Source organism: Falco rusticolus, chromosome 7 (assembly GCF_015220075.1).
Source record: "Falco rusticolus isolate bFalRus1 chromosome 7, bFalRus1.pri, whole genome shotgun sequence".
NCBI lineage: Eukaryota > Metazoa > Chordata > Aves > Falconiformes > Falconidae > Falco > Falco rusticolus.
The window spans coordinates 2,316,990-2,340,903 of NC_051193.1; the positions used below are offsets into that span (position 1 = coordinate 2,316,990).

The window sequence follows — 23,914 nt, forward strand, 5'->3', positions numbered from 1 at the left end:
CCTTTTATGAGGGTTAATTATTAGTTGGGGAATGTTTGTGTAAACCTTTTCAGATACAACTCCTTGGATAAACGCTGAATGTTAATGCCAGCAAATAGACGTGGGGCTCCACCCTTTGTGCCATGTGGGGGTCCCCTGTGTGGGGATGGGGTAAGTATAGGAGCAGAGACTTTTCTTTGAGATGGGGGGTGACTATGAGGGGGGCTAAGAAACTGTCCCCAGCCCACCCCACCTGTCCCTGCATACGGGAACGGGACGGGAAAGCGCTTGTGTGCAGCTGGATGGACCAGATCCAGACCCTTGTGGCTGCATCCATGCCTGCATCCCAGCTCCCACCCCGGTGGGCTTGGGCTGGGGGCAGCCCTGCGTGGGGGCTCCTGGGTCAGGTCAGGGGGTGTCCCCCTGTAACGGGGGCTCCTCTTTAACAGGGATTCCCCACAATGCAGGGACTGCCTGCAATGGGAGCTCCCCTTAATGGGGACTGCCTGCAGCGGGGGCTCCCCTTAGTGGGGGCTTCCCTTAAAGGGGTCTGCCTGCAATGGGGGCTCCGCTTAATGATGGCTCCTCCCTTATGAGGGCTCTGTACAACAGGGGCTCTGTACAATGGGGGCCCCCCTTAACAAACCTGACCCCAGCACAGGCTCGCCATATGGCTGCTCCTCCCTGTCGGGGGGGGGGGGCTTGCTGCGATGGGGACTCTTCCATAAGAGAGGCTCCCGGCTGCGGGGGTTCCCCGTAACGGAGGAGATCACCCCGCACCGAGAGTCCCCGAGGCTGGGCTGGGCTGTCCCGGGCTATCCCATCCCATCCCATCCCGTCCCGTCCCCTGCCGTGCCGTCCCGTGTCGTCCCCTCCTCCAGCCGGCCCACACGCACACCCGGCCCTCCTCCTCCTCCTCCTCTCCTCCTCCTCCTCTCCTCCTCCTCCCACTTCCTCCGCACAATGCGGGCTGCCGGCCGAGCGGGGCAGCGGCAGCCGCCCCCCCCCCCTCCGAGCCCCCCGCCCGGCCCCGTAGCGATGCGCCGGGGCAGCCACCGCGCCGCAGCCGCAGGTGAGTGCGGGGACCGGCCCCGCGGGCGGGGACAGGGACCGGGGCCGTGCCGGGGGGCACCGGGCCGTGCTGGCGGGGACCGCGGCCGTGCCAGCGCTCCGAGCCGGGCAGACGGCTGGGGGGTCCCCGCGCCCCGTTGGCCTTTGGGCTGCTCAGCTCCCGGGCGGGCTGGGGGGGGGGCACACTGCAGGGGGGCTCCCCGGTGCCCCGTGTAAACGCCTTCCTCCGGATCATCTGGCTCTCGTTGGGCGACGCGGGGAAAAACGGGCTTCAGGCTCCGCACCCCGTGTTTGTACCCGGTACGGACCCCGGGCTCATGCGGCTGATGCACCGCGGGACCGGCAGGGACCGGCCGAGGTGGCTGTGGCGGGGCGGCAGCGCTGCCTGCGCCCATGTGGCTGTGGCCATGCGGAGGGGACAGCGAGGGGACAGTGGCCACCCATCCCTCGGCCGGGCTGGAGCGCGCGCTGCTGCGATGCTCGCGGTTTGCGAGTCTGTGGGTCGCGGCTGGATCCGTGTTTGTGCCTGTGTGTCGGAGGGGTTTAATCCCCTGGATACTCAGATGTCGCTCTTCAGGCAGTCGCTCTGCCCTTCGGGTGGCTGCTACACGCTTCGTTGAGTGGTTTTTTTTATAAAAGTGGACATTGCTGGGGCTTTTTCAGGAACGGCAGCCTGATTTGCAATGCAAGCAGTGGCTTGCTGCCTGTGTTCGGCGAGGATGCTGCCTGTAGAAGTAGCTGGCTCGGTCCGAGCAGGCTTTTGCCTACCTGGCAAGAGCTCCGGAGCTGCAAACTTTTTAAAGAGGGATAAGGTACTAAATGAGGGAGCTGAGGCAGCTGAGGCCTCTTGTTTGCTCCCCCAAATGACCCTAATGGAGGGAGCCTCAGCGGTGATCGCATCCAAACCCACCGGAGAGATGGGAAAGGTGACCTCCTCGGCAGGGACCCGAAGTCCCCACAATTGTAAACCAGTATTGCAGCCAGATGGAAAACTGCCGTCTTACTGGGGGACAAGTCCACTCGCTTCGGGGTGACACGAGGAAAGGCCCCTCCGTTGGCAGCCCACTGCCGCAGGACCCCGAAGGGGGGTGTTTGGTGGAGAGGGGGGCTGCAGCACGGCTGGTGATGTCCGATGCCAGCGGGCTTAAGAGATTTTGGGGTTTATTTCTCAATTCCTGCGGGCTGGCTGGGAGTTGGCGGCTGTTTCTTTGCATCACGTGGCGGCGGCGGAGGCGGGAGGCTGCGATGAGAGGCTCCCACTTATTACTGCCGCGTTAGGGCATCGCATCCTGCGGAGGAAATGCCGGGGAGCCATGTGCTGCGCCTGGCGATAACGCGCACGGCCGCGCTTGCTCGGAGCGGTGGGAGCAAAAAGAGGCGTCTGAGCTGCCCCCAGCAGCCTCGGCAGGCCAAGGAGCCCGGGCAGAGGGGTGCGGGAGGACTCCCGTGCCCCTCGACATCTGGAGCGCGGCAGATAAAGCGGGCTGTGGGCTGCCAGCAGTTACCGGGGAGGTTTCGCTGCACACAGCGTGGCGGCATGTGCTGCTTTTCATTTAGTTTTACTTTTCTCCCTCCCAGCCAAACAGCCCCTTCTGGGAAGAACCCCTGCAAAGAAGGGGGAGGGGGAAAAATAGTAAAAAAAGAGGAATAAATCAGTTGTGTTTAATCCACCCACTCCACTGCTTTCCCCCGCTGTGGGGTTTTGGTATCACAAGTGCTGGCCACGCGTTAGTGCTCGCCCAGGCATCCCCCGGCCCCGATTCCCATGCGTCCCTCTCCTCTCTGCAGACCCCAGCCCCGACAGCTCTCCATGGCTGGGGGAAAAGGAAGAGGGGCATCGCCGCGCCGGCTGCAAGCGGATAGTCCCGGAGGGGCAGGGCTGATGGTGACAGCAAAGGCAGAGCTGTTTGCTTGGGTCTGAAATGGCGCAGGTGTAGGGATGGCGCCAGCCGGGGCGAAGCCCCAGTGTATTTCATAGAAAGAGGGAGCCCATTAGTGCCCTCACCCTGATGAGGTTAATGAGCTCAACCCCTATCAGACATCAGAGAATCCATGTGCCTGGCTTTGGCTGCTGCTGTGGGAAGACTTGCTCTGTTCCGCATTCCTCCAGGGAGGCTGGAAGCTGGAGCTGGCCGCCTGCTTTCCCACCAGATCGGTGGGAAGGGGTTGGGGTGCTCCCAAGGAGAAAGCTCTCCTTCCTCCCCTGCTGAAGAGGGGTCTCCGCTGCTGCCGCTGCAGGCGATTGGGAAACGGGGCCATTGCGTTGGCGCTGCCAGCGTTACCAGGTCCTGCGGTAACGGCAGGGCAGGGCTGGTTGCACAACGTCCCTGACACCGCGGGTTTTATAGATCAGTGCCTTTCGGGGAAAGGGGAAAAAGCAGTGGGGAAATGTCAGAAGTCACAAGATCCCAGGTTTCTGTCCCAGCTTGTCCAGCCTGTGCATCATCATCATGTGGAAGGGATCCCATGCCTGCATCTCCTTCCCACACAGCATCTCCCAGCGAGATGGATTGAAACACCACCCTCCCAAGGGATCCCTCTCAGGCAGTTGGTGGGGGGGGGCAGTTGTCAGCTGCAAAGGAAAATAACCCAGCTTGGGACCCCCAGCCCAGCTGAGCCCCCTCCTGCTTCACATCCTCCCAATCGGAGTGTAAGGAAAGCCTGTGGCTTGTTTTGGCAGGACCATGTGCAGCCAACTTCTCCTCCTGGGCATGGCCCCCCAAATGTCTCAGCCAGCACGTGGTGACAGAGGACCCTGCAGCAACAGGCGAGGCCGGGGCTGTGGAAAGCAAGTTTGGGGTTTTGGGGGTTTTCTCCAATCTTTTTCAATTTGAGGTGGGCATTTTCCTTGGGTCAAAGTGATGGCAAATTTAGTTGGTACTGGATGTTGTGGCAATTACCCCGAGGCTCCTGAGGATAAAGCTGTGGGAGGTGATGCGGCTGCCCCACAACCCCTTTCTTTGGGGAGCTGCTGCTGCGCGTGCGGGCGGGGTGCTGAGCTTCCTTCTGCACCGCAGGGAAGCATCGACCCTCAAAGAGGCTTTCAGAGGAGTCCAGGGAAGCAGCGTCCTCCCTGGAAAGCGAGAAATTGTTGAAGTTTGGAGAAGAAACCCAAGCCAAAGGAACAGCAGAGGGACACAGCCGGCTCGGTCATGCCGGAGCTGCTGTTTTGGGGGAAATGGCTGGGTTTGAGCTGGGGCTGGGGACAAGCAGGTCTGTGCGGGGCCATCCCCTGGTCCCCCCGGCTGGGCATGGGGGGGGCAGAGCCATGGGGGGGACAGGGGTACCTCTGCTGGCGGCCAGGGGGGCCGGTGGACCTGTGGCCACTGTTCCTGCCTGTGAGTGGCCTGGCAGGGCTCTGCCTGCGCGGTGTGGGGAGCTGGCAGCATGTGGCCTGTGGTTTGCCAGGGCAGGCGGCGTGGCTCTGGGCTGCAGCTGGGCTGCAGAGCACAGCCACCATGCTCGGGTGCCTTATCTGCCCTCACAAGTCTCCCCAGTTATCTGCTCCATTTCCCCTTCTGCGGACAAGGCTTTTATCTTATCTCCATGCACTCTTCCTCTGTTTCCTTCTTTGCTTTCTGCTTACTCTTGCCACAAAAAGAAAAAAAGCACAGGGGGGTGAAGAACAGACATGAGATCCTGCAGCAGTAAGTGCATCCGTGGGTTTGGGGGATGCTGGGCCATGCTTGGGAGATGCTGGGTGACGTTTGGACAGGCTTGAAGGGTGCTGGGTGGTGTTTGGCAATGCTTGGGAGATGCTGGGTTGACGTTTGGCTGTGCTTGGAGGGTGCTGGGAGACATTCGGCCGTGTTGGGAGGGTGCTGGGTGACATTTGGCCACGGTGGGAGGGTGCTGGGTGATGATTGACCAGGCTGGGAGGATGTTCAGCTGTGGTCCAGCAATGCTTAGACAGGTCTTGGGGCTTGCTTGGGTGATGTACACAATGCTCAGGTGATGCTGGGGGATACTGGGCGAAGGTCTAGTGATGCTTTTAGGGCTCGGGCAATGCTCAGGTGTCTCAGTGGGATGATCAGGCGATGCTGGGCAGTACTGGGGGGATGCTGGGTGATGCCAGGAGATACTGGGGGATGCGGGGGGATGCCCGGGAAGGCCGGGCGGTGCTGGGCCGGTCTGCCAGCTCCACCTGCTGGCACACACCGCCTGACACTGCAGCACCCGGCCCCGCCGCAAGCCCAGAACCAGAAGAGACCGTAAGGGAGAGGGTCCCCCTCAGCTGCAGCCTGTTGTGTTGGGGGGAAATTGTCAAATTAGCTTGAAAGGTGAAACGTGGCCAGGGGGTCCCCGCGGAATTTGGGACACACTGTTTGCCTCACTGTAGTCTGCGGGCTCCTCACCTGAGCTGACCCGGCTTTGCTCCCCGCTGCCTGCAACAGACGCTCATTGAGGCTTTGAAACGAAAGCAGCGAGAGCTTTTCAGGCTTTTTCCAAGAAGACGGACAGAGAACACTCCACCGGGATCCCCCCCCGCCAGCTTCAGGCTGTGCAGGGCTGCCCAGGGAGCGCCTGACCGGATCCCTGGCTTCCACGCTGAGGATCAAATGTTGTTTGTCTGTTGGGGTGGGCTGGGTTTTTTTTGGATCTCTGCCAGGTGCCGGGAGGATGGGAGAAGGAAAGCAAGTCCCTGTTGCCCTTGGCAGAGGCTGACTGTCAGATGAGCAAGGCTTTCCGTGGCTCCCCTCCTCTCCTTTAGCCTTCCAGTGTGATGCTGAGCATCACAAATGGATAAAGAAAAGCTGCACATGAAAACCAACGTGTTTTCTCCAGCCAGCGTGTGGGCAAGGTGACGTTTGGGGAGCTCTCGGCAGACCTAGTCACCCCCATGCCTTTCCACCGTGGGCTGAGTGCTTGCCATGGGGAATTGCTTTGCTCATGATTTATTTTCTCTCTTTCCCATTCAGGAAGGCCAGCTCACTTCTCGTGTCACACGTCCTGGTCAGGACGCCGGCAACAACATATAAATGGCCTCAAAACGGCACTTGGAGGCTCTGGACCCTGTGATTTTCAACAAGCTACCTCGGCTGGAGGCAGAGCCTGCCACTGGCTTCCCCGCCGGCCTCTGCAAATCCAGCCCTGTGCCCAACCCTGGCTCCGAAAACCATTTCAACTACAAGGGCTCCTACTTTGCCTGCCCGCTGCAAAGCCCCGACAGTCCCGAGCAGCCCCTGGCACGCTGGAGCCCAGCAGCCGCCTACCTGCACTATGGCACCGGTGCCGGCAGCCAGCCCGTGCCAGCGGAGGGGCCGCTGGGCAGCTGCCTGCTGTACCGGCCCGAGAGCCTGGGGAGCCGGCTGCAGCCCCCAGGCACCGAGAAGGGCAAGGACAGTCTGATGCGGGAGCTGCTGATGGCGAGGGAGAAGTGGAGCAGCCCACCGCCAGCACCCGGACACCCCTTCCCAGTGAAGAAACCGGTGGCGGTGAACAAGGCGGCCCCCCTGGCTGTCCCCAAGCCAGTGTACAGAGCCCCTGTGTGCTTCGTGGACCCCAGGATGGCTCTGCCGCTGGGACCCCGGGCGGAGAGCCTGCAGCAAAGACCGGGGGATGCAGACTGGGCTCTGCCCGCTGCCACCCCCACCAGCCACCCTCTCCACCCCGGCGAGCCCCGCAGCGGCACTGGGCTGCACAAGAGGGGTCCCCACTCTGACCCCAGCCTCCCACCGCTGCACCGCAGCCTGGGACTGCCTGCCAAGGAGAAGGTGGGCTCCCCCATTGCCTTCTCCCCCTACTATGCCGCCTTTGAGAAATACAGGGCCCCCCCTGGCACCCCCTTCCTGGAAGCCAGCTGCCCCACTGCCCACAGCCAGAGGAAGGTGCCCGAAGTCCCCAGCCTGAGCCTGGAGCCCTGGCCCAAGCTCCAGCCACCAGCCACCAGCCCAGTGTACCGGGAGAGGCCACCGCTGTGCTACCCGCACACCCACTACCCGCTGCCCCTCCATAAAGCTGCCCTCCTCTACCACCCCCTGGCTCCCACCATGGAGGCACAGCCCAGTGCCCTGCCCGGCGCCTACAAAGGCCTTGGCTTTGTGGGAAGTGAGGAGCCCCTTCCCAGCTCTTACCTTAAGCCCCAAGCCCCGAGGAGCTACTTTCCCAGCCCCTTGGACACCTATGGACCGAGGGCAGCCGGCACCGGTGCGGTGGCATCACCGCCCACCAAGTCAGCGGCACTGCCGAGGGATGCTGAGCCGCCACAGCCAGCTGGCTACTTGCCGAGCCCTGGGTTTGCTTTCAGCCCCAGTGATGCAGCTGTATTCGGCACCTTCGCTGGCACCGAGCCTGGCTGCAAGCGGCACCAGGAGGAAAGTCCCCGGCGGCAAGTGGCAGCAAGGCACAACAGCGCTTTCCAACCTGTCTGCGCCCCAGAGAAGGTACCCAGGGGCTCTGGTGGGCTCACAGAAACGTTTCCCAAAGGAGAAGAGGGCTGGGTGAAGCCCAGCCAGGGGGAGCAGGAGCCCCCTCACCCAGGCAGGAGAAGGGCCAGCCCAGCCCTGCAGGAGACCCCTCGTGGGGGACCACCGGCTCCCGTCGTGGTAGGGAAGGGAGATGCCTGCAAGGTCAAGGATGCACCCAAGGAGCTCATCCCCCCTTCTCCATCTGCCTCCCCGCCGGAGGGGCTGAAAAACCCAAAGGATGGCGAGGTGTCTCCTTCCTCCCCACCCATGCCAGTGATCAACAACGTCTTCAGCCTGGCACCTTACCGAGACTACCTGGAGGGGACCAAGGGCTCATCCCAGCTCCCCTTCTGCAGGGAGCATCTGCGGGGGGACACCCCACCCCAAAACAAGGGGGACAGCCAGGAGCCCGCCACCCTTGGAGATACCTCAGTGATGTCCAGCCTACTGCCTGCGGGGACACCGGCTGGCCAGTTACCGAGGACGGGCAGCGGCGCGGTCCAGAGCCAAGGGGAAAGCTGCTACAGAAGGGTCCCTGAGAAGCCAAAGCTTGTGCCCCAAGACGCAGGGTCTCAGGAGGGCAGCCCTGGTGGGGTGAGGAGTGGGGACCTGGCCCCTGAGGACATGGTGCTGGACCTCAGCTTGAAGAAGAGACTGGTGAAAGCTGGGGAGACCCAGGGACCCCCCGGCCACGTGGAGGGAACGCTGGATGGGGAGGGTGCAGAAGAGGAGGAGGGTCCAGGGGGGAAGGTTGGGGTGGGAGAGGGGGCCAAGCCCCAGGCGCTGCCCTTGCTGCTTGAGGTGGGCTCTGGGGACAAGAGCCACTTCCAGAGCTCGGCCACCTTCATGTTCAAAAAGTACAAGATCCTGCGCTCCCTCCCGCCCAGGACTGTGCCCCCCCCGCAGGCCAGCAGCCCCCACACCCCCCAGCCCAGCTTGCCACCACCCCCCCCCTCCCGCAGTGTCCCCACACCACCGCCACGGACACCCCCCACCTCCCCACCAGCCAGCAGCCCACCGGCCCCACCAGCCGGCCCCCAACCCAGCATCTCTGCTCTGAGGGGGGCTCACCCTGACCTGCAGCAGCCCCCGCTGCCCGAAGTCCCCCGTGCACCCGCAGAGGGGAGCTTCTCACTGCCCAGGCAGTGTGAGACCCCTGCCCCACAGAGCTCCGCTGGCCAGTACTTCACAACCCTGCACACGTGGCTCTGCGACGTTATTTCATGCTCAGTGTCCAAGTCCTCCCCGGAGCTCCTGCAGGAGTGGTTGAAGGTGGCAGAGCCAGCAGAGCAGTTTGGAGAGATGCCCAAATCCCCCCTCAAGCCCAAGAATGGCTCCAGGATCCCTGAACCTCAGAAGCCCACCAAAGGCAAGGAGATCTGGCTGGCTTTCCAGGATGCGGCCACGCTCCTAACCAACCTGCTCTCTCAGCTGGAGACCTTCATGTTCGCTCGCAAGTGTCCTTTCCCCCACGTAGTCCGGGCAGGGGCTGTCTTCATCCCCATCCATGTGGTGAAGGAGAAGCTCTTCCCCAAGCTCCCGGGGGCCTCGGTTGACCAGGTGCTGCAGGAGCACAAGGTGGAGCTGCGCCCCACCACGCTCTCGGAGGAGAGGCACTTGAGGGACCTGGAGCTGAAGAGCTGCACCTCGCGCATGCTGAAGCTCCTGGCACTTAAGCAGCTCCCTGAGATCTACCCGGACCTGCTGAACCTCCACTGGCACAACTCCATCCGGCAGCAGCTCGGTAGGTAGCCCAACATCTCCCACAGAGGTCTGGGGACACCGACGGGGACTCCTCCGGGGAAGCTCCAGCTGCACCTGCCTCCCCGATGCTGCTGTTTGGTGGGAGCATCCATCACTTGCATGGTCCCTCAGTGCCCGTGTCCTACCAAGGGGTCTGCGGAGCAGGATATTTAGCTTTTCTTCATGGGTTGTGGAAGGAAAAAGCTTGAACTGGGGTGTGTGTGTGGAGCTGATGGGGTTGTCCTCGCCTGCCCGGGTGAGAAAAATCATCCTGGGGATACTGAGGAGGTGTTGGTCACCTCCAGGCCACCTACAAGGGCAGGAACACACTGGGAGCAGGGCAGCGTGTACACTGCATGCTGGACCTGCCACCCATGGCTGTCCCATCCCACCGGTGACAGTCCCACCACCCTTCCCTGTCTGCACATGCTTTTGCTTCTGCTCGAGGCTGTTGCCATCAACTTCATTTCTTACAGGTTCAAGCTCGCAGGCTGGCCAGCATCCCTCCAAGTAGGTAACTCTTCTATGTGTGTCTTTATTGGTATCTATAGGATTTATATGTCGTTTTGAGAAGGGGTGTGCGTATTTGCCATGATGATGGGAGCTTGGGTTGGCTGGGAAGGAGCACACAAGTGGCTCCGCTGCCTGGGCTGGAGTGGGGATTTGTGGCTGGGAGGGGGATTATTCGGGATGGGAAGGTGAAGACCCTGCTGTCCCTAACCATTCTCTCCTCTCCCAGGTAGCCCTGGCGTGGAGGCACTGAAAGCCGATGGCAAAGCGATAGCCCTGGATAGCACGAAGAAAAAGACACTAAGGAATGTGTTGAGGGCAACAGCTGGGCTGCCTGCCCATGAGGACAGGAGCTGCATTTCCTCTAGTGCATCACCTTCCAGTGCGTCTCCCACCTCCATCCACAGCCAGCCAGGCTGCAGGCAGGGAACTGGGAGGGAACAGCTGGAGGTCCAGTGGAGCTGGAGGGCTGGAGCAGCATCTGTACCCTCAAGAGAAGAATGGAAATGGCTACACCATCATCCCCAGCCTTGGAGAAAGGCTGGCTACTGTGGGGATGATTCATCGCATCCCCCCTCTCTCCTCTAAAGTCACCTCTCCTGCTTTATACACGCCGTTCCCCAGAAATGTACCTTCCTCCTGGTTTTTAATCCTCAAAGTGCTACAGACTTACACAATATTAAGGGTCAAGGGATCGCAACTTCTGTAGTTACAGGACTGAATTGTTGTTGTTTTAAATGAAGACATTTTAAAAATGTTACATATTTACCTTTATAAGGAGCTGCTGCCTTCAGGTTATGTGGGTGTTTTTTTAAAAAAACGTAGTAATTTATACTTGCCTTTTTATTTAAACACACAGTTTCACCTGTTTACTGTGCTGGACCAAGGCGGTGGGAACGCGCTGGTTGGGTTCAGAGCATCAGTCCCGATCGCAGCTGAAAAAGGCTGCAAGAAAGACTGACAGGCTGGTGAAACCCAAACCACAACAGCTCCCAGCTGCCCCAAAGGAGAACATGGGAGATGCGCGTTTAGGGATGACTTCTGGATGGAGACGTGGCCACCGGTGCGACCGGAGGGGCAGGAGAGGGGAGGGATGCTGCGAGACCTCGGAAGGAGGGTCTGTCCCACCCCACGGGCACTGAAGGTGGGTGGGCATCCCGGGGGGGCCCGGCAGCTGAGGACAGCAGGACTCCCCCTCGCCCGGTCTCGGTGGCGGTGCACAGCAGAGGCCTTACAAACTCAACACTCAGGTGTTTCTCCAGCTGACGCAGGGATGGAGGAACAAAATGAGGGTGGTTATTATTTTCAATTTCACTACAGGGAATATTTATTTTAAACTAAGAAAAAAGAAAAAAACAACTCTACCCAAACAGTACCATAGACTCTTTCTAGCTGAAAGGTGTGTTTGCTGGTCTGGGGAGGCGATGGCGGCTCTGTGTGTTCTGTGGGTGCCGTTCTGGTTTTCCACTGGGATGTGCTGGCCGTGTGGGGGATGGGGAAGGGGGAACACTGCTGTTCTCCTTGCTCTCCTTTGCCATGCCCCATCCGTGCATAGCATTGTAAAGTGATTCAGAAAGCAGTGTTTGTTAATAATATTGTAAATTGTTTTTATATGTGTGTGTATATATATATATATATATATAAAATGAGGTTCCAGGGAAGAAAGTTCCTTCACTTTATTTAATGTTTTGTAAGAATATGAATTTCAAGAGGTGCCTCACCTGATTAAAAGGGTTTGGCTTGTTTCCAAACATGCTGTGCTTCAGTCTCTGCTTGCCAGTGTGGGACTGTGGGACCTTTATGGGGATGGCGGGGGGTGTCCCAAATCAGCACCCACCACCACCCAGTGGGCTGGGCAGACCAGACCAAGTCCAATGCACTTGCCTGCTCCCTGCAACAAGTCATGAATGATGTGCCCAGCCCCTCCATCCCATCACTGGAGGGCTGGATCCAGCATCTGATTTTCTGGGGTTGCTGGGAGCCCCAGGGGTCGCCCATCAGTAAGAGAGCACATCCCAGCACCCATGATGGGTATGTCCTGAGCTCCCTGGGTGACAGCCCAGGAGAAGGATGCTGCTGGGGGTGTCTGTGCATCAGAAACAGGGCAGGAGAGCCATAGGTTGCAGCAGGGATGGCACCAGCCCCCAAGCACTCTTCTGCTAGGGTGATGCACCCTGAGCTGATTCAGCAGGGACCCCTGAGGCACCCTACCCCTTGTAAGCTTCCATCAGAAATACAAAATCTGCCCGGTCCTGAGAGCCAAACACCTTAAGCCATGTTTTTCAGCCCAAATCACTCAACCACCACCATAACCTGCTCCCCACAAGCAGGGCATTTCAAAGAGTATCCATGATGATCAGGGCTGGTGCTTGGGGAACCACCTGCCTGGGCTTAATGAGGAGCAGAGGGAAGCTGGGACCCCTCTAGCCAAGAAAGAGCTTCACCTGGGGGAGTGCAAATGAGTTTGTGTGTTAATTGGGAGCAGCTGGAATGGAGCCACCCCGCCCCCTCCCCCCGAGATAAAAGCACAGGGCTGGGCTGGGGGCTTGGTGCTCTCTTCTCCTTACGTGCTGCTAGGTAAGGGGTGCTGGTGGGCTGGGAGGTCTTGCTGTCCCTGGTGAGGCTCTCTGGGGCAATGTTGGTGTTTTGGGTGGGGAATGCCTGAGCCCAAGGCTTGTCACAGCCCTGCTCTGCACTGTGAGCCTCCTGGGGGGGATGCTGAGACTTGGCACAAACTTCCTTGAGCTGGAGAAGTTGCTCAGTGCTGCTTGAGACCGGAGAGATGCTCTGATGAGGAACCTCCTGTCCCTGACTTGGGTGTGGGGGGTGCTCTGGGGACAGGCCAGTTACTGGGGAAGACTGGGATGGGGGGAGCCTGGAGGGACCCAGCCTAAAGCTCTTGCTGTACCTCTCTGCAGCTGACCTCTCCCCATGGCCTCTCCCAAGCAGGGCCAAGGGGCAAGACCACCAGACCCTGTGGATGTTGCTGCCTTACAGCCAAAAATGCTGCCCTGTGATGAGAGGGAAGGGGCTGTGACCCTGGCTCCTGCTGCCCGTGTGGCCACCACTGCTAGCAGGCTGCTGTGCAAAGCCTTCCTGGTGCTGGCCATCTGCTTGCCTGCCACCGCCCTCCTGTACAGCCTGGGGTCTCTGGGTGCCCTGCCCCAGCCCACCCTGGGCTCCCTACCTCTTTCTCCCACTCAGCTGGGCTTGCCAGCCCCCCAGCGAGGGACAAGTGATGATCTGGTGACAGCATATGGGGACCCGCTCAATGAACCAGCGATGCAGCAGCAGAGGAGGGTGCTGGTGGGCTCTGTGGGCACCCCAGGTTGCTTCCCTGGACTTGAAGGAGATGTGACTCACTGTGCAGATGCTAAGGGATGGACCCTGGGGACACAGACCCCAGCTCCTGCCTCTCCCTCAACAGCTCGGACGTCCCCACAGCAGCCTGGATCCAGGCATGGGGCAGGGCTCCGGCTGGGCACGGCACTGGCTGGGATGCTGTCCCCTGTGCGGTGGCTTGGCACAGAGGTGTCTGCTACCTCTGCTCAGCTCCTCCAGACCACGGGTGAGCCCAGCCCTGGCTCACAGCATCACCTTGCTCCAGGAAGCCTCTGTGGCTCAGGACCAGGCTCACATGATGCACCACAGGTGCCTGTGGTGACCCAAGCCCCCCACCCTGGGCAGCCAGAGGGCACAGCAGAGCCCTGGAGCCCAGCGAGAAGCTCGGAGGGCAGCCCCCCCACGCAGGGTCACACAGCTGCCTGGATCCCTGCTGCCTCCCCAGCACGGCTGCAGCCCCCCTCTCTGCCCATTGCTACCCCTGCCCCCTCCGTGGGGGCTGCGTGGCTGCGAGTGGTGCCCACCCAGCTGGTCTCACCTGGGGGGGGGCATGTTCCAGCTGATGTCCCGTCACTGTCAGCTCTGGGTACTGCCTCCCAGAGCCACAGCATGGCCAGCCAGCCCCGACGTGACCGGACCCCTGGGGCACCCCCTGACCCTCACTCTGTGTCCCATGGAGCAGATCTCCAGCTGACTGTGAGCTCTAAGCCTCCTGCTGTGGTGACAGCCACCAGTTTGTCATCTTTGGCACAAGCTGTGTCAGCAGCAGAGGCTCCCAGCAGCGTGCCTGCGTCTCATCAGTCTACAGCCAGTGGATTCTCTGATACCCAGCATGGAGCTTCAGTTGCCAGAGCCACCATGAGGAGCCACAATGGGCAGAAGGAAGAGGTGAGACCTGACCATGGTATGGGTGAGGACCACCCCTCTGCTCCTCAGCTGGGGCCCCTGCCAGGGCTGCCCTCAGCTATGCCAACGGAAAGGATGCCCACATCAACTGAAATGCCTCCTGGCACTGTGTGGGTGCCCTCTGCTGTGACACCCGAGATGCTCTGGGACACATGGTCTGCTGGCACCTTCCTGCACAGCGAAGCTGCTCTGCTGGTGGACACTGTCTTTACCGAGGCCCTGGGAAATGGGTCTGGACTCCTGGCCACTGTCTTGGCATCTCTTCCCAATGCTGTGTTGGCTCATGACAGCAGCCACCTGCAAGTGCTGGCTCCTTTCCTTCCCACAGCAGCACCTGGGGGACCTGCTGTCACCTCAGGGAAACCAAGTGATGCGCCTCCCCTGCTGCAATGGCAGGCTCTGCCAACACCCACTGAAGCCCACCCTTCCCCTGCTCTGAGCTTGACCCCCAGCGCTGCAGGTCCTGCTGTGACTGGGGTGAGCTTGGTGGCTCCTGATGCCACCCCAGAGCCTGGAGTGACTGAAGCCCCCTGTGAGGACAGAGCTGCTATGGTGTTTTCCCTCTCTCCAAGAGCTGTGGGTGTGACATGTGGCTCCCCCCTGGTGTCACCTACCCAGAGGCCATCTCTGGGTCCAGACCCCTTCCTCACAACAGCATCTGAGGATAGACCCAGCGTGGGGCAACGCCAGGCCATGAAGGTGGAAGAGAAGAGTGTGCTGCCTGGACAGTTGGCTGTGGCAGAAGAAGCTGGACACAGCGAGCTGCTTCTGACACCAGCAGGATCTCTGGGACCCACCCGTGTCAGCCCAGGCTCTGTACCCCCTGCCAGCTCTGAGGACCCCGCTCTGGAGCGTTGCTCTGAGCCGGTGCAGCACACCAGCACCACAAGCTTGGCCTCTCCATCTTACTTGCTGACTTCCACTGGAGCTGTGCATGCAGCCAGCTCCCCAGGAGCGACCCTTGGTGCTGAGTCTGTGTCCAGTCAATCTGTCAACTCCCTGCACCCCTCCACAGCCAGAGAGGATCTCGCTGCAGCTGCAGGAGAGGCCTTCACCCCTGCTGAGCTGGTGACGGTGGGCAAACCTGGCTCCCTGAGTGCGAAGCCCCCTGCACCCCACCCCACTGGGCTCCCCTCTCCTGTGCACGTGCTGCCCTTGTGGTTCCGGCTGTTGGGCATTGCTTACACAGAGGCTCTGAGCAGCAGGGCTTCAGAGAGTTACCTGGAGCTGGAGGAAGAAGTGAGGCTGATGGTGAGTGCAGGAGCTGGCTGGTGGAGATGTTGGGTGCAGGGGGTGCAGCTGAGATGCTACTTCAGGAAGCCCTGCTGGGGCAAGGAGCCTGCAGGCTGCATCAGCCTAGGCATGGTGGGAACGAGTAAATCCCTGGCACTGCTTCACCTGAGCTGGACTGGGATGCTTGGTTTGAGGTGGGTCTGGGCTCCCCTTGCTGCTGGCAGCTAGCAGGGCCGTAACACACCATGCTGGTGCTGGGGTATTCCCTCCTGGGTGCTGTTTCTAGGCTGATGGGAGCCCCGAGTATTGCAGCTTAGCCATGACCATCTCTGGGGGTGCTGGCAGGCCCTATCCTGGGCAAATGGAGCTGAGTTCCCTCTGTATGCACCGCACACCTCCCGGTATGTGCCCCCTTAGCACAGGGGACCTTGTAAAAGCTGCTTGATTAATAGGTGCTTCTCTCCTCCAGCTAAAACAAATGCTGTCTGCCTATGAGACCTTCCTGCAGGCAAACATCCTCGCGTTCCTGTGAGTATGCAGCTCTGCCCTGTGGCAACAGATGGAGGGTGGTGGGTTTGGCTTGGAGGGAAGGGTTTGTCCACAAAATGTTCCAGAAGGATCTTGTGAGGGGCTATGCTCCCTCCTTAGGGCTGTCATCCCAAGGGATCCCTGGGTGAAAGTGTCTGAAGCTCCAGATAAAGCCACCTGACCCCTCTTTTGGGTGGGGTGTTAATGTGAGGATGGTGGGGCTCTTAAGCTGCTCCCAAAGGGGAGGTGGGCTGTCCATCATCTTGTCTTCCTCCCAGGAATGGCTCGGTGGTTGTGCAAGGGGAGGCTCTGTTCCGAGGGGATGCTCCTGCTCCCACCAACTCCCACCTCATCCGGACAGTTGTCACAGAGGCGAGCAAGGGAAGGAGCATCTTCAGCTGGCATCTGGAGCCACAATCTGTCCAGTCCGGTGGTAAGCCATGGAGATCTTCCCACAATGAAGCTGCTGCTGTCAGGTGCCCTCCCTGTACTTCTATAAAATCCAAAACTGGCCCAGTTTGGACTTAAGGCTTCATCTTCACTTATCCTTTTTCCTGACCCATGCTGGACCTGTGTGGTCCAGTGCTTCTGCTAAACTCTCTGGTTTCCCCTCCTTGGCCTGCTTCTCCTGCCCTGGGAGGTGGTGCATCCCAAGCCCTTACCACCACAAAGGTATTCACCTTCCCACAGCTGCCCTGCTGGCTTCCGTTTTCAGTGTGTGGTGGAGGGTGAGCTCAGGGCTGACCACCTAGGGCAGGTGGAGGAGCAGGTGTGAGCATAACTGTCTTCTGAACTTTCAGGCTTCAGCCTGGAGAACCTGGACTCGGAGAAGCTGTCCATCTCTTTCACTGTCTTCCAGCTTGCAAGGAACAGGACAGCCTCCCTGGAGAGGCTGGTAAGTGAGGTACGGTGAGCCTTGGTGGCATCTTCCGAAGGATGATGCTGGGAAAATGAGCATAAGCTGGCTGCTGTGCTGCCTGCAGGGTGGGGTAGCGTGCACCGAAGCAGAGGTGGGGTATGAGCTGTCCTCTCCATCTAGGTGACTCGGTCTCTCAGTGCCCTCTACCATGTGAGGAACTTCTCCATCACACAGCTCAGGTATGGGACACCACTACCCCTCTCCAAAGCGCTTCATTAAATTACCTTCACTACTCCTTGTGCATTCTGCAGCGAATTAGCTGTGCTGCAGAGATGCAGAGGATGAGTTGTGCTGCACTAGCAACCTGGGAGGGTGATGTGCAGCTGGCAGCAAATACTGTAACTGAGCATCTTCCCTGGGCCAAGTAGTCAGAGCTGCTGGAAGAAGACTGGCAAGAGTTTGGCCCTGCCTTGCTTAGAGCCCTCCTCTCCCCTTAGAAACCTCAGTGGGGACCTGGAGATCACTGGAGACCTCTACCTCGACACGATTGTCCATGCTGATGTTGCAGGGGTTCTGCAAGCCTTGACAGCTCTTGCAACCTGCTCTGTGGACCTGACCACTCTCTCAGTGGAGGGTAAGGACAGTCCCTGTGTGTGGTAGGGCTTGCTGCTGGCTCTGCTCACCTGGCACTTGTGTCTTGTCTCTTCAGGAGCCAGGCTTCACCTGCAGGTTTACCCGCTCTCCTTCCTCATCACCAACAGACACTTCAGTGAGGACCTTCTGAACCCGCTTGCTATAGAGCACCAGGAGCTCACCAGAGACCTTGCTGATGTGGTAGGCATGGCTAGTGGGAGGGGGTCAGGGTCCTCCCAGGGTACTGGGAAAGGAGGCTGGGGGCTTCTGGGAGAACAGGGGCTACTTTGGGGTTGTCCAAACCAGACCTTCAGTGGCCAGTACCTGCTGAAGACAGGTACCAAGGCTTTAGTGGCAAGATGTTTTCTTTCTGCTGATGGTGCTTCAATAGTTCAGGCCACCACAATGCATCCAGGGACCCAGAGGGTGCTGCAGGACAGCAGCTGCCCTGTGTCCCTGCTGAAGGGAGCTGGGACAGCCACTAATGGCTGTGGAAGGGGTGGTCTGGCTGGGTGAAACACCCCTGAAGGCTGGTGGGGAGCTGAGCAAAACCTCTCTTCCAGGTGGCGAGAGCCCTGAGGGACCACAGGAGCCTGCTGCAAGTGGTGATAAGAGGATTCCTGTGAGTGAGAGAAGAGGGTTTGCTGGGGCAGGCATGTACAGACCTGGGGAGGGAGGGGAGGTCTCCCTGCAGACACCAACCCCCAGGTTATGGCTGTCAGGTGTATCGCCTGACAGAAGGGTTTGCAGCAGGCAGCTGTGGTCAAGCATTTGCCCACTCTCAGGGGTGACCTGCCAGACCCCCAGGGATGTCCCTTCCATCCCAAAGAGCAGATGCAAAACCAGTGCCTCCCTGAATGGAGAGACATCCTCCTGGGGCCCCTCTGAGCAAAACCAGCTGGGAGTCTGGCTGTGCCATGTGGCCACAGCCCAGCCTGGGGGCTGCAGGGTCACTGGTGGGACTGGCAGCTGCTGGAGCTCTTCCCAACCCTGTCCGCAGGCCTGGCTCCTTGATCTGCCATGGGGATGTGGTCTTCCAGCACCCTGCTCCGACCAGCCTGGAAGTTTTGGAGGCACTTGTGCTCTCAGTTGGGCCAAACAAGACTTTGGCTGGTTCAGCCTTCCAGGTGGACCCATACTCTCTTGCTGTGGGAGGTAAGCTTCCCTTGGGGTACAGGTGTACAAGCTTCACCAGCTTGTAGCTCTGTGCTCACAGTGTGAGCAGAGCAGACCCATTGTGCAAAGGGAGTGTGAGATGCCTTGCCTGGTGAGGTGACCCACTGGCAATGGCTGATCTGAAAGTACAATTCTAGTAACAACTGTGCCCTCTGCACAGCCTGGGGCGCTGGACATGGACCATTTGCTGCATGCCGGCATAGGACAGGAGGGAAGGGTTATCTGGAAGGGGCATGGAGGGTGTCAAATGAGTTATTGGCATTTTATATATTGCCTCCTGTGTACTGAAGGAGAGTGGGTGGCTGCCACCTCATGGAAAGTCCCCATGTCCTGCAGGCTGTACTAACTGCTGTCCTCTCCTCCAGAGGACACCCTGGAGCCCCGGTTGCCAGAAACAGGCTTTCCAGACTATGGTGTGGTCATCGTGGTTGTGTGTAGTCTCTGTATCATTACTGCTGCCATCGTCTCGCTTCTGGTAAGGGTGATGTCTGCCTGGGGTGGACAGAAACAAGCCGGGGCAAAGCAGCCCTGGTGCCTGTGTGAGGTGAGCAGGGAGCAGAGGGACTGATGTGGGGCCAGGCTTGGCTGCAGCCTCTGTGCTCTCCTCCCTAGTGTCTGGGGACCAAGAGGCTTGGCTGGACAGATGTGTCTGTCCTCTGGGACAGAAGAGACCCTGAAGTGGGGACCCAGACCCTGGAAATGGATAACCAAGTGTTCTGGGCATCCTCTGAACAGGTAAGTGGCCTCTACAGTCCCTTGAATTAGAATCTATACCTTGGACCTGGAGCCTTGAAGCACAGCTGCTGTTGCTGCAAGTCACGTCCCTCTTGTGCCTAGTGATGGCCATGGCAGGGGTTGGAGAAACCCCTGGAGGGAAGGAGACTTCACCCCTGCCCTTGCTGGAGGCAGGCACAGCAACTTTTTCCCCTCTCATCCACAGGACCCTGAGGATGTTCATACACACTGGCACAATCACTCTGTCTGCTGAGAGAAGATGTAGCTAATGAGGCAGGGAGGTGGGGGGGAGCCTGAAGAGGGGTAGTGGGGGAGAGCTGCTGAGAAGCTATCCCTGCTCATTGGGTGGCAGCTGCCAAACACTCCCTGAGAAGGATGCATGTTCAGCTGTATAAAGAAATCACTTTTGTATGTTGAACTTCATTAAACTGTTTATAGAATTTCAAACCCAGCTGTGAATGGACTTTGCTTCTGTGGTGTAGGTGGTGGTGGGCACCCCTGCCCTGGGCTTGCAAGGTTCAGGCTGCTGTTTGGAGAGGGAAAAAAAAAGTGTGCTGAAGAGGAAAAACTGCTGCTGAAGCAGGACCAGGTGTAGGCTAGGTCCATTTCTCCTTTCTGAGGCCCTGGATCCCTACTGTGCATGTGATAGCAGGGCCTTACTCACACCTCGGTCTCAAAGGGAACAAAACTTGAAAGATAAAACCTGTTGGCTAAGGGGGAGCACGCATCCAGTGGTATAACACCTTTATGTTGTCTAAATTGATGAAAAAGACTTGCTTATCAAAGTTATCCATACAAAAAGGCTATATAACTGCAAGGCTATAAAATCTTGACACAGGCAGCACTCAATGGAGCTCCCTCTCAGCCAGCCTGAGATTCCCTGCCATCACCATGCTGTGCTTTCCCTCAGAGCAGCTTGTATGTCTATTTACTTTCTTTTGCTTTTAGCTTACTATAATAAGCTGAGCTTCATCTTCTCCAGCACTTGACTAACCACTCTCTAGTGCTAGGGAGTTTAAAAGGCCAAGGAAATACACCCCTGGTGGGGTTGCTTTGGGGGAAATCAAGTGCTGGGCTGCTCCCTGGCTAAGAAGCCCTTCCTGCTCGGTGTGGGGTACTTTCCTTCATCCCAAAATGCAAAGCACCCTGTGATCAGAGCTCTCATTGCTGCCTACTTAATTACAAGCTAAAGTGTTTCCCCCCAAAAAAACCAAACTTAGGTGTGTTTTCCCTTCTTGCTGCATGTTTTTCCCCAGTGTATGGAGGCAGAAAGCAGGCTGTACATGAAGATACTCACTTCAGAAGGAAATGTCAGTTGCTTTTTTTTATTCTATAATCAAGGATCATCCAGTCCCAAGGATCTCCAAGGCAGGCAAGGAAGAGCCTCTCTGCAGTGAGGGGCAGAGCTGACCTCATCCTGCCCTTGGGGCTCTTGTCCTTGCTTGCAGGCTGTATGGGGCGGTCCTGCGGGAGCAGGGAGCCTGCGTGTTGCTGGCAGGGACGTGCTGAGCTCCCCTCTCCCTTTCCAAGAGGAAGAGGAGCTAAAGCCAGCCCTCCCTTGTACTCTGCAAGACAAGGAATCCACGTAGTGCTCCGCAATTCCCACCCTCCCTTGCCAGCTTCTACCTGGAAGTGACCCACAAGCACGTTCCTCAGGGGGAAAAACCTGCTGCATTCCCCAAACTTTGAGAAAATCAGAGGGATGCCCAAAGGCACGGAGCAGGTGCTGGTGCTGCTTGTCAGCTCACAGCTGTAGGGCTGGCTGCACAAAGCAAGGGGTGAGAACTTCCCCAGAACTGACACCTCCTCTCTTGGATGTCACCTACCCCCAGCAGGTGAGTGAAGGGTAATAAGCATAACCCAGAGCCTGACCAGCCTAACCAGACTAGTTCTGCTGCACTTAGGAGGAAAAGAGGAACCTATTCTACAGAAATCTCTTTAAATGCTGGTTTTCTAGAAGTGACACTTACCCGAAGGCGCAGGCAGGAATGAGCCGACCTGCAGTGATGAAAGCAAGCGTGCCAAAAAAGGGGGAATCCCAGCAAATGGGCTGAGTCAGCGGGGGAAAAGCAAAGCAGGGGAAGAAAAAATAATACTCCAACAGCAGTTGGAGGCCACCAGTGTGAACAACCAGGGCTCTGCTGGGCCTGTGGCAGCTGCTGAGTCCTTGCCTGATGCCCTTGAACCCCACAGTGTCCCGCTTGTTCCCGCTGCCGGGTGTCCCAGCTCTGCCCGACGGACCCTCAGCCCAGCATCGTCCCGCCCACGGGTGCTGGTGCCCGGGGAAGCCCCGGAGCGACGCGGGGCGGGCGGAGCCGGGGGCGGAGCCGCGGTGGGCGGGGCGCGGGGCTAGAGAGGAAGGGGCGGGGCTGTAGAGCGAGGGCGGAGCTGTAGGGCGAAGGGCGGGGCTGTAAAGCGAGGGCGGAGCTGTAGAGCGAGGGCGGAGCTGTAGGGCGAAGGGCGGGGCTGTAGGGCGAGGGGCGGGGCGCAGCGGCACCTCCCCGGGCCAGCGGTCGTCGCCGTGCTGCGGCCCTCGGCCCCCCGGCCCTGCCGCGACCCCCGGCGGAGCAGCGCTGCCCGCTGCAGCTCCCTCGGGGGCGCGCAGCACCGCTCCGGGGCAGCACCGGGGCGGGGCCGCGCCGCGGGGGCGGGGAGAGGCGGGGCGGCCGCCCGGTAGCTGTTCCGGGTCGCGGAGGCGGGTATCTGCAGCGGTACCTGGGACCGGCGGCGACATGGTGGGGAGGGGGCCGGCGGGGCCGGCGCGGGGGGGCGCGGCGGGGCTGCGACGGGCTCTGACTGTGCCTTCCCCCCGCAGCGGTTCCGCTTCTGCGGGGACCTGGACTGCCCGGACTGGGTCCTGGCCGAGATCAGCACCCTGGCCAAAATCGTTAAGTGCCGCCCCTCCCTTCCCCGTGTCCCCCTCCCTTCCCCGTGTCCCCCTCCCTTCCCCGTGTCCCCCTCCCTTCCCCGTGTCCCACTCCCTTCCCCGTGTCCCCCTCCCCTACCTGGGCACGGTGGTCACTTCTGTTTCTGCCCCCGCAGTCCTCAGTGAAGCTGAAGCTGATCTGCGCCCAGGTGCTGCGGGACCTGCTGGGGGAGGCCATCGAGGTGAGTGCGACCCCCCCGTGGGGGGGCCGGGATGGAGACAAAGCGTTGCAACACTATAAATGCATAATTAGCAATAGTACTGATTTTTGTAGTCTTAAGCCAGGCCTCGGTGTTGAGAACGCTGCCAGCCAGTACCAGTAGTAATAATATTAACTATTATTATTGTTAACACAGAGGTGAGAGTGGTCAGCGCTGATGTGGGTGGGGAGGGCATTATGTGGCCATGTGGTACCTGATGCTGACGCTCTGCCCTCCCACAGTACGAGAAGATTCTGAAGCTGACCTCGGATGCCAAGTTGGGTGAGTGGTGCTGACTCACCCCCCAGGGAGCTGCATGCTGGTGACGGGCAGCAATGTGGCAGGGGCCCCATATGCCGAGGCGGTGGAGCTGACCTTCTGTCCTGCCTGCAGAGTCGGGGGATGTGAAGGCAACCATCGCCGTCCTCAGCTTCATCCTCTCCAGTGCCGCCAAGCACAATGTGGACAGCGAGTCCCTGTCAAGTGAGCTGCAGCAGCTGGGGCTGCCCAAAGGTGGGGGACCCTCAGGGGGGACGTGCTAGGGCTGAGCTGGCAGCTTCTGGCACTGCGGCTTCACGCCCAGAGCCACTGTGTGCCATCTATCTCCCCTCTGTGCCATCTATCCCTAGGAGCTCCTCTGAGTGCTTTACTGGGGTTCAGCCAGGTGTGAGCAGGGGGTTTCTTGTCTTGTCTCTCCTCCCTGAGCAGAGCATGCCAGCGGGCTGTGCCGGTCCTACGAGGAGAAGCAGAGCTCCCTACAGGACAGCCTCAGGGCCTGTAGCCTGAGATGTGAGTGCAGCGTTGAGTCTTGCTGGGACATGGGGTTTGGGGGTTGGGGTCAGTCACCCTGCCCAGGGGTGCCAGGGTTCTGACACTGGCCACCCACCCACCCTAGTGAGCCAACTGGGCTCGGTGCGCTGGCGGGTGGATTACACTCTCAGCTCCAGCGAGCTGCGGGAGGTCAACGAGCCCCTTGTGCACCTGATCTTCAACGTGCGGGACAGGGAGCATGGGAAGACAGTGGCCATCCCCATGGCCCTCTCGGCTGACAAGTTCCGGGTGCTGCTGGCAGGTGAGACCAGAGGAGGGGTGGCAGCAGGGACCCCTGGCCCTGGGGGGCTGGGGGGGATGCTGGGGGGATTTTGGTGCCCGGGGGGGGGGGGCGGGATGTTGGTGCTGGGGGGATGCTTGGACCAGGGGGAGATGCTGGGGGGATGCTGTGGGGATTCTGGGATCAGGGGGAGATGCTGAGGGGATGCTTGGACCAGGGGAGGATGCTAGAGGATGCTGGGACCAGGGGGTGGTGCCGGGGCCAAGGAGAGATGCTGTGGTGCTGGCAGCTCCCCCGCCACCTTGCTCCTCTCTCCTCAGAGCTGAAACAGGCGCAGGCCCTGATGAACACCCTTCTCTGAGGAGCTGAAAAGGAGCACCGACGCTGGATCGATCGCGAGGCCGGACTTGGTGCTCCCAGCTGGGCCTTGGCACCGCCGGGCTGGGGAGGGGGAGGCCGGGGGCAGCGTTCCCTGCCCGCGTACTTTAGACCCCCGGGGCCGCCCGGGGCAGCCTCAATAAAGGTGACGGTGACAAAGCCAAGCCGCCTCCCGCCTGTGTGTCCCCGCGGCGGCGCCTTGGGCCTTGCAGGCCGCGGCGGGGCCGTTGCCTGGGC

General features: G+C 59.8%; 2 protein-coding genes across 2 annotated transcripts; both read left to right on the forward strand.

The window, feature by feature from the left end:
- The first annotated feature begins 990 nt into the window (after window positions 1–990).
- C7H15orf39 (chromosome 7 C15orf39 homolog) lies at window positions 991–11,463 on the forward strand. Its single transcript, XM_037395590.1, has 4 exons — window positions 991–1,051; window positions 5,970–9,201; window positions 9,677–9,710; window positions 9,940–11,463. The coding sequence occupies exons 2-4, from the start codon at window positions 6,030–6,032 to the stop codon at window positions 9,941–9,943; spliced, it is 3,210 nt and encodes a 1,069-aa protein (XP_037251487.1). The 5' UTR covers window positions 991–1,051; window positions 5,970–6,029; the 3' UTR covers window positions 9,944–11,463.
- Window positions 11,464–21,728: 10,265 nt separating this feature from the next.
- COMMD4 (COMM domain containing 4) lies at window positions 21,729–23,841 on the forward strand. The gene is made up of 8 exons (XM_037393455.1): window positions 21,729–21,857; window positions 21,938–22,009; window positions 22,165–22,230; window positions 22,491–22,530; window positions 22,642–22,761; window positions 22,957–23,037; window positions 23,144–23,320; window positions 23,620–23,841. Exons 1-8 carry the CDS (start codon window positions 21,855–21,857, stop codon window positions 23,658–23,660), a joined length of 600 nt encoding a protein of 199 aa, XP_037249352.1. The 5' UTR covers window positions 21,729–21,854; the 3' UTR covers window positions 23,661–23,841.
- The last annotated feature ends 73 nt before the right edge of the window (window positions 23,842–23,914 follow it).